General features: G+C 40.0%; 1 protein-coding gene across 1 annotated transcript; it reads left to right on the top strand.

Annotated features, from left to right (window-relative positions):
- Positions 1-511: 511 nt before the first annotated feature.
- On the top strand, positions 512-7,436 carry LOC121304372 (allograft inflammatory factor 1-like). Its single transcript, XM_041235475.1, has 7 exons — positions 512-617; positions 2,078-2,139; positions 4,575-4,641; positions 5,223-5,264; positions 6,308-6,470; positions 7,215-7,320; positions 7,394-7,436. Exons 1-6 carry the CDS (start codon positions 599-601, stop codon positions 7,300-7,302), a joined length of 441 nt encoding a protein of 146 aa, XP_041091409.1. The 5' UTR covers positions 512-598; the 3' UTR covers positions 7,303-7,320; positions 7,394-7,436.
- Positions 7,437-17,267: the final 9,831 nt, after the last annotated feature.

Below are 17,267 nucleotides of genomic sequence, written 5' to 3'. Positions count from 1 at the left end.
CCACTATCTATCATCAAGTACAGCTAGTAATAGAACACTGGTTTGTAATACTTTGTGTGGACAGAAGGAGGCAGCAAAACGCCGAAATACTGTGCTTTTAAATCCAAACCTGAACTTCCCCACGTTGTTTTAGGTTTTACATTGCTTGTAAACTTTTTCTTGGATATAAAACTGCACGTCAGAGTTGCTATTTGTGTATCAGAGTATTCAGTCAGGTGAGGAACAGCCCTTTAAACAAAAGTGTGTGCTACATATGGCAGGTGTTTTCAAATCATTACTATTTTTCTATTTTATCTGAGGCCTATTGCCAGACAGATGGCTGTACTGAATGGAGGTACTTTTTTCGTTGGTGCTGAAAGATCAGTTTTAATATACTGTGTGTGTGTGTGTGTGTGTGTGTGTGTGTGTGTGGAGAGATAGAGACAGAGATAGAGAGAGAGCTTGTTTCCTTGCTATATATAAACTCAGCACTTCCTGTGTGGTCGAGGGGAGGGGATTATCAATCAGTCACTCACTGACACTTTTAAAAGTTCTGGACAAGTTCCTGAAAACTGAAGCTTCCCTTTTCAGCCAGCAAAGCGACAGGAACCCGAACAGAATGAGCTTCGACCCACAGGGTAAGAGTATTCACATCAAAACATCTCTATCTATGCAACTGTCCGTCTGATAATCCACGTGCCTGTCTATCTGTCTTTCTAACAGCGTGCCTGTCTGTCTGTCTGTCTGTCTGTCTGCTGTCTGCAATTCCTTCCCCTATCTATCAATCAATCGTATAGAAATTATAGATGAGAAATGAATGAATGATTTTGCTTCACTGGTAAAAACCTAGTTCTGCACACTGTCTGGCCATCTGATTACCCACATTTAAAAGCAATGAAGGCACTTGCCAAACACTTCTCTACTTGACTTATTGCCTTATAAGTTTAACTATGAACATCTTCCTCTTTTGGTGACAAAAAAAGGTGAATATTACTCAGAAGAAAGAGCTCCACTTTCCCTGTAACCAAGTCATAGTCCCGGTTTATCTTAATTATAACATTGCAATTTACATTGGATTGTGTGAAGTGCCTGATGCAGGTATAGCTGAAATGTGGTCTAGTGTGTGGACCTCCATTACAGCTGTGGGTGGATTGTAATAGGGTTAATATAATGGCGAGTCAATGCCCTCGGTAGACTGCGATAGTGATTTTAAATGTGGAAGAAACATTGCCTAATGGCGTTCATATATCCAGTTAACAAAGAGTTAATTTTCACTTCCCTATATAAACCTTGTAAGCGAGGCTTGACTGAACGCCTGCTCTTAAAAATAAAAACAAATAAAAAAAAACCTAACCTGTAATTCTATACGTTATGGCCCTATGTGGTGTAAAATGACACCGCCTGAGAGCCTAGGTAAGGTATACTGTTATCAAAGGTTTCATTAGCATCACACAGGTAAGGTTTTGATTTATTTGTTTATTTAAAAAAAATTTTATAAGCTGAACTCCCTTAATTTAAAATGTAAAGAAGGCACCTTCTTTTGCCCAGCTCGGATTTTTTAAAATTCTGCACTCCCATTTAGAAATGTTTACCAGAAAGGTTTCCTTCTCAAGACGTCTTTGCCAAAAACTTCACGTAAAAGTGACAATTTCAAAGCGCTTTTTCGTTCCCTTCTGGTCATTCTGTAACTTCACGAATTCTAATGTTGTTAGCTACGTCTGTAACTCTTGCATTTATGCATGCATGTATGTATATACGTATGTATGTGTGCATCTATTTTTTACCTCAGACGCCAGTCTGTTGTGATATCCTGTCTTCAGTACCAGCAACTATTGTAATAATCTCCCACTTACTCCCACAGGCAGCTTCTGTTAGGATTCAGTTAAGTCCCATAGCGATTTTGCATTATATGTGACTCAGGCGATTAGGATCACTAGCCATCTTGCTCCCTGCCAGCTTCAAGCACAGTTCTGCAGGGTATCTGTGTTGTAAGACAGATCGGTCTGCATCATTAACCAGCTCTCAGCTTCGCTTGACGCTTGCCCACACCATGTCTCATATCCAATGAGCGACACGCTATGCTTTCTTTCTTTTTCAGGAGGCAGAGCGTTTGGGCTTCTCAAAGCACAACAAGAGGAAGGACTAGATTCAATAAACCAGGTCAAACACCCTTTATGATTTCCAATCGTTCACTTTTTTTTATTGCCCTACACTTATTACCACTGTCATTTTGCATATTTACAATGCATCTGCCAACCTTTACCATAGTTTGCTATGATGTATCTATTTAACCCTCTGGGCCTTACCATGCTTAACTATGCTTTACCAGGTTTTCACTGTGCTTTATTACATTTTACTGTGCTTTTACTGTGGGAACTTGAATGAGGGCCCTCATTTAAGGAGAGCTAACCACACATTAGACACTCAGACCCTTTTAATATGACTTCAAAGGGAAGAGCTGCACGGCGACAGTAGTGGACTTTATCAGGAGTCCACCGATAGCCTGGAAAAATAATAAGCAATTACAACACACATGTGTGGATGCCGAAAGTTTGCATTGCTGTGGAACTTAAATACAGACATTGCAAAGTTCTCACTACGGTTCATGAAAAGCATGTCGTTTCGATACACACTGCATTTCACTGGACATGCACACCCCTGCCAATGGAAAACATGCTCTTGTAAAAGTTTACCATAGTAAATTTGCATGGTAATTTTGTAGTTTTCCCCATGCTTTTCCCCAGGGTTATACCATGTATTTATCATAATTTATCATGGTTTACCACATGTTTTTAAATATGCTTGCCAATCCTCTCTGGGCTTTACCATGCTTTCACTGTGCTTTACCATGCTTTCACTGTGCTTTACCATGCTTTCACTATGCTTTATTACACATGGCTATGCTTTTCCAATTGCTACCATACTTTCTAATTGAACATTTGAAAACTGTACAGCAAACTTATATGCAAACCTTCAAATCTTCTGCTTTTAATTTCCAAAAGTGATATTAAGTGGGGAGGGCGCTGGTTATATACATGTGAGTAATATTAGAGTTCCTAAGCAGGGTTTGTCCTCATTGGCTCCTGTTATAATCGTGTGTGTTGTTGTAACACCTGAACTCAGGTGAAAACACCTGGTCTTAAGAATCACTATTTGAGTAGCTGCAGTAAGAACTAACTAGAATAATAAAGAGATCATAAAAAGGAACACAGAAATATCTGTCGTTGGCTTTTGGGGAAGTATCTGCTCTTGTTTTCACTGCTTGGGGAGTGGATTATTGTCATGTTGTAATCATTTAACTCATACAGCACTGCTCAGACAGGGAACCAGGCACTGAAGAGATTCGATTTCATTCAGGGGTTCTCCTTTTCTCTTTTGGGATACCAGGGGCCTCTTGTGACTAACACAGTACACTAAAGTAGAAGACAGAACACTAAACTAGAACAGAGAAGACTAACCTAGAACACAGAAGACTAAACTAGAACACAGAAGACTAAACTAGAACACAGAACACTAAACTAGAACACAGAAGACTAAACTAGAACACCGAACACTAAACTAGAACACAGAAGACTAAAAACTAGAACAGAGAACACTAAACTAGAACATAGAACACTAAACTAGAAGGGGGGGGGGGGGTCCGTGAGCGGTGAGCTGAGGACACAGATAATGATTGGGGAGAAAAATCAGGTAAAAAAATTGGAGAACTAAATTTATATATATAAAAAAAAAAGAGAATGTTGACCTGTGACATTTTCAGTTCCGCTCTTTAAATTTCAATCTGATAGGCTTCTCCAGTTCCTCTTATTCGAGAAATTCTTATAATGTTCCATTCTTCCATAGCTTCATTAAAGCTGCAGGCAGGCAGGCAGTGCCTCGCAATCCTGTTCAGTTTGATAATGCAACAGAATTCGATCTGGGTCTCTGTTTGTTTACTACAGTCTTCTGTAGAGTCACTTAATTTCAAGCAGCTTCAAATGACATCTGATCAGATTTCTGTACTTTCTTGTACCTTTCTTATGTTATTTGCAATCCAAGCACTATGCTCTGATATTAAGATTATTGAAATTATTGCATGTGACCTGGGAAAGGGCTTTGGACTGTTTTGACAGGCCCAGCTCCTTTTTCCAAATGGCCCAGACTTTCGAATTTCTCTTCATGTTCTCATTCCAGTTAGTATGTTCCCGTGGCTACCAGCACTGTACCTTTAATTTGACCCCTTTCTGAACCGGCTTTGTTTTCTGATAGCTAATTTTACTGTGGTTTTAGACTACAAAACGGTGTGCTGTCATAACAAAATACAATCTAACGCACTGTCCAGCCTGCGTTGTAATTGTGAGATACGTCAATCACTGAGAGAGTCTGATAAAAAAACATCATGAGAATCTGCTTGCTGTTTAAAGTTGCCGACAGTGTCCCAAGAAAGAAAGAGTCCAGCGGGCCTTGTTGACATCCAGGTTCGTTTACATTCTCCAATGGAAGGTTGCTCCCACTGTATCCCCTAGAATAGGCATACTTCTGTTATCACACGCAGAAGCTGATGTTTTCAACATGAAATGGCTTGTATATTAAATCTTTTTAAAACATTTTTAAAGGAATTTCTTGTTGATCCAAAATATTGCGATGAAGAAGACCTGGATTCAAAATTGGAAGCTTTTAAAAGTGAGTATACAGAACGAGAGATTTTGTAATTTAGTATTATCTTTTCTATTCTGTATGCAGGACGTTGCCTGGCCACTTTATCAGGACCTGGCAATTAGATTTGGTATTGCCCTGGTATGGATTTTTTCAATTGCTTTGCAATTCCATGGCTACCACAATCCCAGGATCTGAGTCCGTGAACGTGTTTTAGACATTCGCCATCACGATTCTCTGCAGCTGAACAATGCATTCCTCATCAACACCCTCTGCCTACCTCTTTGCACCAGTGAAATAATAATAACTAAAAGGACACCTTCCAACACCTTGTGGGGTCTGTGCCACTTCGTGCCAAAGCTGTGATCAGTTCAAACACTGGTCCAACGCGATATTAGGTACAGGTCTTAATAAAGTGACCAGTATACATCTTTTTATGTAAAGGCCAACATGAAAGGCGCTGTAAAGATATACGTTTCTATTATATTGCATTGTATCATTTTGATATGTCTGTCCTGACAGTAACGGTATTATAAATTAAATATCTTCTAGAAAAATGTTAAACTGCGGTGAACTGCTTTAAATTTTGTTCTTGTTTCTTGTTCCAGAGAAATTCATGGAATTTGACCGGAACGATCAAGGAGACATAGGTAGGTAAAACAAAATCAACAAAGAGCTAAAAAATGATCACCCTGGGTTTCCGAATTACACCCAGTTAAGAATCATTTTAATTCAATTTATTATTTTTATTTACAATTCTCTAATCTTTTATAGCGTTTTCAATCATTCGGCGTTCTCCTGCTCCAGTATTAAGTTCTTAGCATTTTTCTCCAAATCTGAAATCTGCCGTTCCCTGGCTTTGAGCTGCTTTGAGCTCGCCTGGAGAATCCTAACTGCCGAGCACTGAACAGCCTTTGCCATTCTGTTCAAATCACGTGACAGTGCGACCTTTCACCTCTGCCAGCCCCACCTACTTTATATTTATGTAAAAGAGAGAGTAGGTGGTGCTGACAAAGGAAATAAAAATATATAATAATAAATAGTAACATTTGACGATACTTAAATAAACAGTTTCTTCAGGACTGCTCAATGAACTGAACCCAGGTTTCAGGCTGGGGCTGACTTGAAAGCGTTTTGAAATCAGACTTGTTTAATTGCATCAGCAGCATGTATAAGATCAAATCCTCTTTAGTGGGGACTGGCTGTCTGTCTGTCAGCTCCAGTGAGGATTGTGGGCTGGCAGAACTCCATCTCTACAGACTGATGGCAGAGTTAGAAAGAGAGGCGGGCTTAGATCTCAGACTGATTCCCCCCCCCCCCCCCCCCCCCAAAAAAAAAAAACATGTGTGCCGAGCATGACGGCTGTACATATATTATACTGCGAAGGAAATAGGAGAGGCAGGTGAATCTATCTCTAGCAATTATACAATACCTACAGGATATCTTTTGTGTTTTGGTTGCTGATTGGTGTGCAGACTGTAGATGGAACTGGTGGTAGGCAGCCCCAGTTTGACAGTGAGAACGAGATTGAGTTTCACAGACTGGTTTCATGGTGCCTGATTTCTCATGTACCTGGTACCTGATCATTTCAACAGTAACACAGGGAGTTTTGAGCCCGGGACTGAGTGTGGGGCCAGTGTGAGTCTGTGCTGCTGAAGCATTTGGACGTTTCTCATTTCCGTCTCTCTCGCAGATATGATGGGTCTGAAACGCATGCTGGAGAAACTGGGCGTGGCCAAGACTCACCTGGAACTGAAGAAGATGATGTCAGAGGTGACGGGCGGAGCCACTGAGACCATCAGCTACAAGGACTTCATCAGAATGATGCTGGGCAAGAGGAATGGCATTCTCAAACTGTAAGTCTAGTGGCAAACTGAGAGTGACTTATAATATGTTGCCATGGAAATACTGAATTCATTTATAAATAGCAATTATACACAAAAGAAATGTGATACATCCTTTGCTTTTTGTGTAACAGCCTTTTTTGCAGACTGGATGGCGGACTGCAGATGACACTGGCCCCCAGTTTGATACTGGGAATGAGATCAGATTAAGGTTTACAGACTGCTTTACTGGTGCAAATGGAAACATGGCATTAGCTACTGAGTTTATTTCTGATATCTGAGCAGATCACAGTACAAGGTGCTGAGAAATGGATTCACGCTTTTGTAATCTCTACAGTTGATTATTGCAATTCATTCTTTGCTGGTCTCCTTGGTGCCTCATTGAACAGTTTGCAGATTATACAAAATGCTGCAGCAAGAACACTAACACACACCAGCTTTATTTGCCATATAGCACCCTGTGTTAAATTCACTACATTGGCTTCCTGTGAAGCAGAGCGTTCATTTCGTGACACGTTCCCTCTATCCAGCTCATAATTTGAGATCGGCAATATGATGGTCTCTTGGATAGTCCAAGAACTCGATATTGTGAGGGCTTGCAAGTTCCTTCACTTTGGAACGCACTTCCAACTGTTATCCAGAATGCCGAGTCTGTCAGTATTTTTAAATCTAAGCTCAAAAAACATATTTGTTTGATGGCCTTTCGCTAGTAAGCATTAACTACAGATGAATATACTTTGGTTTCTGTTTTCCCAGAATCTTGATGTACGAAGGCATGGCAAAGGACGACGGAGAGAAACCGAGTGGACCGCCGCCCAAGAAGACGATCAATGACCTGCCCTGACCACATCCCAGCATGCAATAGGGGGGGGGGGGGGGGGGGTTAATTGGCATGTTCTTATTCTTGCTTGGATTCACTGTGTCTAACTTCCAGTTTCAGTATTTTTAAGCACCCCCCCCCCCCCCCGCTGTGCGCTCAATAAATAAGGAATGGAACGGTCCTGATGATTTTTCTATGCTGCAACAGTCTTTGAGTCTTAATGCCACAGCGCCCTCTGGTGGTATCCTCTGATACTGAGTATACACCCTTATCTGATTGAGATTACTCGATTCAGTGGGGCGTTATCAAACACAAATCATCCATAGGAATGAGCCAGTAGGTACCTAGTAGCCTACCAACAGGTAGAGTAGGTGAGGATCAAGCGCTTTAATGGACGTCGGGTGTACTAGCCGCTAGAGGGCGCTAAAAAGCGGTGTTGAAATAATAGTTTAATAGTAACGCAGTTATGGTTAGGTGTTGAGAATAAGTTAGTTGTAGACATTAGGTTAAGGGATAGGGTGTAGAGTTAGGGGTTAGGAGGCTAGTAGGTACCTACAGACCCATTCATATGGGCTGATTTCTGCTTGATAAACGTCCCATTCAATCGACTGATCTCAATCTGCTGGATTGTCACTGTCCCCAGAGTACAATGCATATGCTTGCAATTTATTTAATTTATGTCCTGGATGCTGGTCTGGATAATCCCGTGTCGAAGTATAATAATCGACACTCTGCACCATATCTCAAACTGCAGTCGGAGAGGTAGTGAATTACCTTGCATAAATTATGCAGTGACATGCCGCATGGGTGGGGTTAAGTATGTGCAAAAGAGGACCCGCCCATCTCTGCGGGCTGATTGGTTGCCCGTGGAGACGTAGAGTAACTCTTAAGTGATTATGCTAATGTGCAGCCCTGGCCCCGCCTCTTCGAATCCGGCGTCTCCAGTAGCCGTTGACGGCTCCTGTGGAGTAGCGACGGGCCAGTGTCTCTCATTAAAAAAAAATAAAAAATTAATAACTACTTCAATCCGTTTACATCCCGCTTTTAATCCCCGGTTTGGTTCGGTTTTAATCCAGGTTCCCGACATTAGAGACCCGGCAGGACGAGCCCAGGTCGGTATCTTTTGGTCTCGGTCGGTTTTACGAGGCGAATTTGAAGGATGAAAGTTGAATTTTTTTTTATTATTATTTTTTTTTTTTTTTCCAGCGCCGGTTTGTTGTTGTTGTTTGTTCTGCAGCAGCCATTTTGTTTCGTCTCCTGTTTTTGCAGCGTGGGGTTTAGAAATGCCGGGCTGCCCGGTGGTGGCCGTGCTCCTTGTGACTGTAATCCCGCTTGCTTGTAGCATTATCACCCATTTCCAACTGAAACCGGTGGAAAACAAGCAAAACATGCATCCGGGAGACCGCCATTGTGTGAGACATTTTGCAATACACGCATGCATTTCAGCCCTATGGAGAAATGCATCGGACAACAGCATCGTTGTAATATATTTATTGCATATTGCAGCCTTTATGAATATCAATCGGGCTCTCTGTTGTTAAAATAGTTAACCCGGTTTGCGTTATTGCCTTAATAGTTGCTTGTACTCAAGTCGACTTGCATGTGTTGTGTGTTTAAAATAGCTTGTCGTTTCCCAGAATACGTGTTCTTAAAAATAAAATGTTTAAAAAAAAAAACGACATTTTGTGTAGCTAATAATATTATCGTGGTTAGAGAGTTGTTGTTTTTTTTTCTTGTAATTTAGACGGTGTTTCGAGTCGCCAAGCCATTAACAAAACGTATGCCTTATTTTTTATTAAACTGAATTTAAGTAATCTGGGCATCTGCTTTGCAAACATTTTTTTTTTTTTTTTAATACAGCTGAATTACTTTCTTTTGCAATTGCATGGTTTTAAATTCTAATTAATACGCTTTTCTGGGCTCGCCCCATTCAATGCATGCTTTTTATTTTCGTTCAAAATGCGTCATCATTTTATTTTATTTTTTAAGTCAAGTTTGATAAGCTTTACCGTGCCAGAATCTAATTTTGATCCGTACTTCTTTCTTTTAAATAATTGTAAATGTAGATCTGCTTTACAGAGCAATGTGTTTTCAACGTTCAATGGCCCTTAGCTTTTTATTTTCAAATAAATACGTCATAAATGCAACAGCTCCGAAATGCATTATTATAATTCAAAGGTAAAATGTAGTTACTCTTGAAAATCATTTGTTTTTATATCGCTTTTTATTCGAGTAAAATGCTTTCCCCTGCACATCGCATCACGTTTCCATCAAGATTTGAGGAGTGGGTTTACAGTTAAAAACTCTCATTTAATGCGAAATGAAAATAAAGCCGATGGTTGTGTTTTATATTGTATAAATCTATTTAAAGATTAGTCGCAGCTGTGTAAACGTGTAATGCGGGGGCGGCGCATCCTGCATAGTCCTCCTGTTTGTAGTTTTTTAATTTAAAGTTTATTGGTGATTCAACTACCGACAGTTTATACCTGTAGACCTCGCTTCGTACATTTTACAATTTATAAAAACCCACAGATCCATCAGGAGAAGGACTCGGCAGAAGATTTGGTGTTGATTGCAACCTTTGTGCTTTTTTTGTAAAAGAAAAATAATTGTAAAACCGCGACCATCTATTTGTACTATTGTTAATAGGATGTTTTTGGGGTTGGTGTTCACCCCTGGCTGTTTCTTAATCTCAGACTTATCGGCTTTATCCTTTGCTGTCTTAGTGTGGTGTTTCAACTCTGTTTTAAAAGGAAGACATTTGACTAACTTATCTTTTTAGCATAGGGAGTCTTTCCTGCTAATAGTGTATTTATGACTGATCATACATGCACTGAAAGTAGCAGATTAGAAACGTAAATTCCTTAAACATGGGGCACTAATTACATATTTAACTCAGTTTTGTGTGCTTTTAAAAAAAAAAAAAAAATAATAATAATAATAATAATGCAAAAACAGCAATAAAATAGCCTTGTGGACATGTGAAAATATCCTTGCTGTCCTAGGCTCCAGTAACTTCCTAGACTGTCACTTTCATTAAAAATCTTTTATACATCTGATGCATGTACATTTTTTGTGACTTGTCTTGGCGCCCCCCACAGTGGAGCTTACATTGAAATGGCCCTTGTTGCTTTGGAAACCATGGTAATGTGTTGTGCGTGTTGTAACATATCAGTTACTAACTGCTTTGAAAACCTTCTACCAAGAGGTATGGGGAGAGTCTGTGTGTGTTTTCTTATGTAAAATAATGCATTTATTCTGCTGTTTTTAATGTTCTTGCCCCAAAGACAAAGTGTGTGCAAATCCTAAACTGTTGAGCAGTTAATACAGAACTGTCCCGACCCAATCAAGTTCAAATTGAATAAAACACAAAACAAGAAGGGATCTGCTTGGGTATTTTTCTAAACACTAGTGTGGTTGATTCCGACTGCATACTTTCTAGCAGACAAAACGTTTTCACATTTCTTATGGAACCTTTTAACATCCTTAAACGGCAACACCTGTGAATCCAAAGAGCCACGTTTGATTGGGAATTGACCTAAATATTGCTCAAGAGCCATGTGTTAGATAGCCCTAAATAGAGTTAATGCAATTACACAACCCATGGCCTGACCTGCAGACACTCTGCTGCATGATCCTTTATGCTCCTGTATTGGGAGGCAGTGTGGTCCAGTGATTAAAGGCCAGGGCTTGCAACTTGAAGGTCACTGGTTCAAATCCCACCTCTGCCACTGACTGACTCACTGTGTGACCCTGAGCAAGTCACTTAACCTCCTTGTGCCCCGTCCTGTGGATGAGATGTTAAATCAGTGTGCTATTATAAGTGACTCTGCATATAATGCACAGTTCACAGCCTGCCCCTGTAAAGCGCTTTGTGATGGTGGTCCACTCTGAAAGGCGCTAGATAAAAATAAAGATATATTGTTATGATGTCCTGGGGTAGTTGCCCTAGTCTCTGTTGGATTAAATGAACATTTCAATTGTATTTATGATGCATTGCAATAAGAAAGTACATTGGCAGAAAACAAGGCTTTAAACTTGTATTTAGATTAGCTGGTCTGATTTCTGTAACACTAGGTGTTGGGTCTTGAGACATTTGTTTCGTGGAATTGGTAGTTAAGAAGATCGCTTGCTTTGTGAAACTAGCCCCAGTTTTACCTGGCAATAGCAAGGGGCTCTAGAACTTTTTAAAATTAAGTCTTGTTCTGATCTGAGAGTGCTGATGCAGGATACTAAAATGGAGCCACCAGTCTCTGAGTAGCAGTACTGTATTCAGGGCTGCTATTCTGCAGGTACAGCGCAGAGGAGGTTGCCATGGCGATAGTCTAAAAGATGTCACTTAATTTTAACACTTAAATCTTGTGGGGATTTTTCTAAATTAAAAACAATAAAAGAGGTTTGTATATAAAGGTTCCAGATTGGCCTGTGTGGGAACACATGTCCAAACCTTGATTGCTGTAATAATGTAATAAAATGAAAGTAGCTTATAATATGACACACACAGCTTCAATTCCGTCTGTTTGTTTGATTTTATGGGCTGTATTGATTTTATGTAATGGGTTCTTGCATGTTCACACGTCGAACTCTCTTGTATCCCACACACAAAACCAACCTTGTCTTTGTAGGTAGTTTTCTGTTCCACACTAGTCAAACAAAAGGTGCAGAACTAGCCTTATCTTGCTGTAGGACAGTTCCACTTGCAGTGGCCTCTAGGAAAAAAAGGCAGAGTAATAATAAGAAATAATCTGTGATGCTCAAATAGGTACATCAAGGTGGCACACCAAAATTCAAGTCACCCACCTACTACCGTAATTTGAGTCGCTCTACAAAAGCCAACAGCTGTTTAAGAGCGTTTCCCAGCCCTGTTCCTGGCGGCACACTACGTCTGCTGGTTTTCGTTCCAACGCGGCGCTCGATTGCTTAAATGAACCCTTCATTGATGGTGATTAACTGGGCATTTTCTCGTTACTTTCAAGTGCTTCATCTGTTGATATGATTCAATTTAAGCATTGCTTAACGAGAGAATGCTCAGTTCGTCACTTAGTTCAAAGAAGGGTTCATTTAAGCAATCGAGCACCGCATTGGAACGAAAACCAGCCTACGCGGTGTGCTGCCAGGAACAGGGCTGGGAAAGGCTGGTTTAAGGGAGTCCTCTCTGATTGTGGCCGTGCTTTACCTTTCATTCCCCCCTTCGCAGAGAGCGGCACGTTCCCAAGGGTGAGGCAGGACCCACCGTACTCGATGACCTTCCAGCGCGATGTCAGATCGTTTGGGGCAAACTGCAAAGGGGAAGGATGGAAAAACAAAGTATTCATCGCTCAACCTCTTTGATACCTACAAAGGAAAGTCCTTAGAAACCCAGAAACCCACTGGTGAGGCACACTCCCTTGATGTCTATACAAGTCCCCCTTTCAAAATGTCTGTTTTAATTTACAATATGAATATTTCTTAAATATCTAGCTCTAAAAAAAACACTTTGTGCCATGAAAGACATTGTATGACAGAATGTGCTGTATGTTTTCAGAGACTATTACACAGCAGTGTAACCCATTCCAGGTTTTACTACAAGCTCAGATATGTCTTAATAAACTCACAGTAAAACCAGGAATGGATCAGACTGCTATGCAATGGGATTCTTATTTCCATCCCTGGGGATAGTTTCACGAAGCAGTTTTAGGAGCAGTCTGCTAAATGCAATCCACTTCCATAAAAAGAATAAAAAAAAGAATGTGTGCTTTAATTAAACTAGCTGAGTGGATTTCTATTAAACTGTATTGTTCTGTCTTACATATTGTTTTTTGAAACAGGTAAAAATAAGATAGCTTGCAAGCTAGCAGTGCTTTGTGAAACTGGCTGCAGGTTTTCAGTGCTATGCATGGGTGTTGTCACGGTCATTGTTAACCCGTCAATGCTCTCCACAGTTGCCCCCCGTCATGGCTTGCAGAGTCTCGGTAAAGTTGCTTCAGCTCGACGCATTCCGCCCCCAGCCAACCTGCCAAGTTTGAAAGCAGAGAACAAAGGAAATGACCCCAGCGTTTCACTAGTACCTAAAGACGGAACAGGATGGGCAAGCAAGCAGGAAACACCAGACCCAAAGAGGTGAGATGCAGCGTCTTTTGTTCTGCAAGTCCCAATTAAATCATTCCTTGTTAGAGCCTCAGGTGTATATTATATTACCTGCACCCTGCATGTTTTCAGTTGTATTTGAAAGCTTTGTTGAGTCTTTTTTTTTTTTTTTGGTTCTTGCTATTTTAATAATGTTTTCTCGATGCTATGCACAGTCAAGTACGTGTTTTCAGTTGTATTTGAAAGCTTTGTTGAGTCTCTTTTTTTTTTTTGGTTCTTGCTATTTTAATAATGTTTTCTCGATGCTACTGTGTTTTCAGTTGTATTTGAAAGCTTTTGTGAAGAGTAGTTTGGATACTAGTGTTGTCGATGCCCATCGATTTTATTGTTGCCTGTCAGATATTTGTCTTTGTTTTAGTATTAAGAGGGAGGTGTGGTCTGACCAGCCAGGAGACTTAACTAACAGAGATTCACCAGCGTGGTATTTAATACAGCCTGTAGTTTTTATTGCTGCCCATCTAAAGGCCTGGTCACATGGGTGACAGATGTTGCTGGCTTATCACCTCATGTGACCACACTGGTCAACACCCCAGTGAGACACGGGCAACGTTTTCAATACCAGCCAGTCGTGTTTGATAGTAGTGTTACTTGACAGTAAGGATGTGGACTGCTTAAGTCAGCAAACAGGGTATCTGGTGCATTTCGATTCCTGAATAGATATGCAATACATATTTACTTTATGAATAAAGTTCTTACATTAATAAAATACACGTGTAGCAATTTTCCATGCATGCAGTATGCCTCTCATTCCTGCATTAACCCCCATTTTTGTATCATCTTTCATTTTAATAGCAAGCAAAGTGAATTAAAAAAATTAATAAATCTCAGGTCTACTTTCTTGCTGTCAAGCCTAGAATTAAAAGTATTGAAAACAATGTTTAGGATAACGAATTCCAATATATTTGTTATGTTTTCTATGTTAAACATGTAGACCTACTAACTAAATAAATTCTAGTACTGTTAACATTTTTATTTAAGAAGGAACTACAGGTTTGTTAATGCAATTGGTACATTTTTATATTGTAGTCTTCCTTCGCAGCGTGCTTACGTCTTGTAACAAAAACGTGCATTATGATTGGATTGCCAGCTTGTCGACTGCATGCTTTGTCTCTCGTGTGCCCGCTGCAAACTGCAAGGCAACACGCGGGTGACAAACGTGTTTTTGCCGTCAACAAAAAGTCGCAGGCCTTAAAGTGACTTTGTATTTCAGGGTGTGCACTGTCAGACGTTTCTTTACAAAATACGTTAATATGAAGGTCGAAATAAATAAACTGACTGCTATCCTATCAGGATTTGGTTTTAAGGGTTGTCAGTTTGCTTGGGACGGTGAGTTTTGGAGCTTGGGTTTGCAACCTGTTTAGTGGTCCGTAGGACAAGTGCTTCATAAATATGTTATAACAACGCCTTCTGTGCAGTACACCTGCAGTGGTACAGCAGCTAAAGATCATAGAGAAGCTGTGAACCAGCGAATGCCACTTCCGGTATGCACACTACAGGTTATTAATACAAATACATCATCTTTTAATCTGCGTTTCACTGTCATTATCACCCATTCTTATTTTCTGCCCTTGAAAGCTCAGTGTCGGACCTGTGGTCTAGTAATAAATAAGCCTGTGTACGTACATACGTGCCTGCAAGCGTTTACATTTTTTATTGTAGTTTTAACAGAAATCTACATATGGATCTTTTATTCAGAATCACTAACATGTTGTGTTTTCTGTTAGGCTACAAATATGTTTGATACACATTACTGGGAGTTTTTTTTTTTTTTTTTTTTTTTTTTTTTTGAGATTATACCATGCAAAGGGAATACCACTAATCTCTTCACCCATCGAAAAATCATCATCCAGATTCTTATTCACGTGTTTTTGCGAGACCAAAATATGACCGAGGCAGAGTCAAATCAAAATCTGAGCAGACAAGTTCAAAATAACTAACTTATGGAACGTAAATCAAAGTATAGCATAGATCACGTGTTTTATGTGCAAGGTATGCAGCCATAAGTTGATACAGTTGTGTGTAATTATTGATTTTAAACAGTGTGCTTGGTTTGAGTTGTACGTCCAGTTTATTTATTTTTCCTAAATTTTGCACTAGCAAAGCCTGAAAAGACACAAGTAGATCACTGTAAATTATTGTAGAAAAGTGCACCTTTTGCCTATTTATTATTGACAGTTTAATGCACATTAAATGCAATTGCAATTCTCAGTGCAAAAAAACAAAACAAGAAAACAACCTTACGGTAAACGTTTAATGTTGGCCTAAACTTCGTCTGTCTGTTTCTTTATTTTTAATTAGACATGAGTACTACAAATAGTGTATCATTTTTTTTTAAACATAAATTACGTTGAAACTCAGTGTAAATGTTTTTTTATCTTATCTCAATTAGGTATTTATCATAAGCAGAAACACTTGCAAGTATCATTCTGTCTGAAATTTAAGGCTGTTGAGTGGATGTGGATTGATAGTGACTCTGCTCGACAGCTGATATTTTTTTAGGCTCTGTATCAGCATTGTCTTAATGGTACGATACAGTCAATCACAGTTGTCTCATTTGCTTGTACAAGTGTTTGCAGTGACAGCACTGCTAAAGCACGTCTGGTCAAACAAGCTTCATGTTCATGCTGTTTTATCTTTTAAAATACATTTGCTTTAAACCGAAATTACTAATCGGGGCTCCAGATGTAGTTGTTGCCTTAGGAGCCAATTTCTGGTGTCACTTCAGGAGCAAATTAGTTGCGATTTACATTCAACTGCTTAAAATACAGCAACTTAAGACACTAAAGTGAACAAGGACACTAACTGTGTCCTTGTTTAACATGGGAAACGGCGTACTGCAGTGCAGTCCTGATCTGACAGCATGCAGCACACACTGCTCTTTGTAGGTTACTGTTTATTTCTCTGTAGAAGCCTGTTTAAGTTGCAGTGAGGTGGTTCTGCTATTTACGTTATTAAATACTAAATGTTTACACAACACTAAAACTTGTTTGGTCACCATCACAACTGAACAAGGGTGTCATGCTGGTGTTAATACAGCACCTGTCTGCGCTTGCAAGCATCTGCATTCGGTGAAATTGTTATTATTAGTGTGTTCGTTGCCTTCCTTCTCGCGCTTCACTTTGTTAAATGAGTGTTTTCCCCTTGCAGTCTGACGTCTAGCACATTCGGAAATATTGACGTGCTGCTTTTGGTTTGCAAGAGCCACTGCACCCAACCCCTAAGCATTTCACAGATGATTTCTTTTTCGCATTTACAACCATTTGAGCCCCAGTCTGGAGCTCTGCAAATTCGAGCCTTACACATTTTATACACCGCGTGACTCCTGTCAAGAACATGAGGCGAGTCCACACTGGACTTTAACCCTTTGCGGTCCTGTGTCGGATCTCTCCGACGTCATCAAAAGGGCGCCGTACACAGTTTTTTCTTTGGAAAAAGCAGAGAAAAGCTTTCAGTGGCTGAGGTGAGCTGAAAAAAAGGCGGTTATCAGTATGCACTACTGTGAAGAGATACGTGATAAATACAGCGAACAAGGAGTGGAGCAGGGCTGGAGATGCAGTACTGAGTGTCCTTTTGCCATGTACTGCCTTTTAAACCTGTGTGAATAGAATTACTTTTAAATAGCAAGTGTAAAATAAACAGTGTGTGTGAAAATACAGGCTTATCAGACAAATGAATGCATGCTCATGTTTGTTAGCAGATCAAATTGTACTTAAATAAAAAACAATGTGTTGATACAGGAGTCACTTTATCAGGCTTATCGTCAAGACAGTGCCTGTCGTCTTGAGCTGTACAAACTGTGTGGCTTGCATTGCCGGCCTTCGGAAACATACTGTTAAGCACTGCATATACAGTAGCATGCTGCT

The sequence above is a fragment of the Polyodon spathula genome, chromosome 37, assembly GCF_017654505.1.
Source record: "Polyodon spathula isolate WHYD16114869_AA chromosome 37, ASM1765450v1, whole genome shotgun sequence".
Taxonomy (NCBI): domain Eukaryota; kingdom Metazoa; phylum Chordata; class Actinopteri; order Acipenseriformes; family Polyodontidae; genus Polyodon; species Polyodon spathula.
Note: the sequence above shows the minus strand (reverse complement) of the source record. Positions and strands in the feature narration are given on the sequence as shown.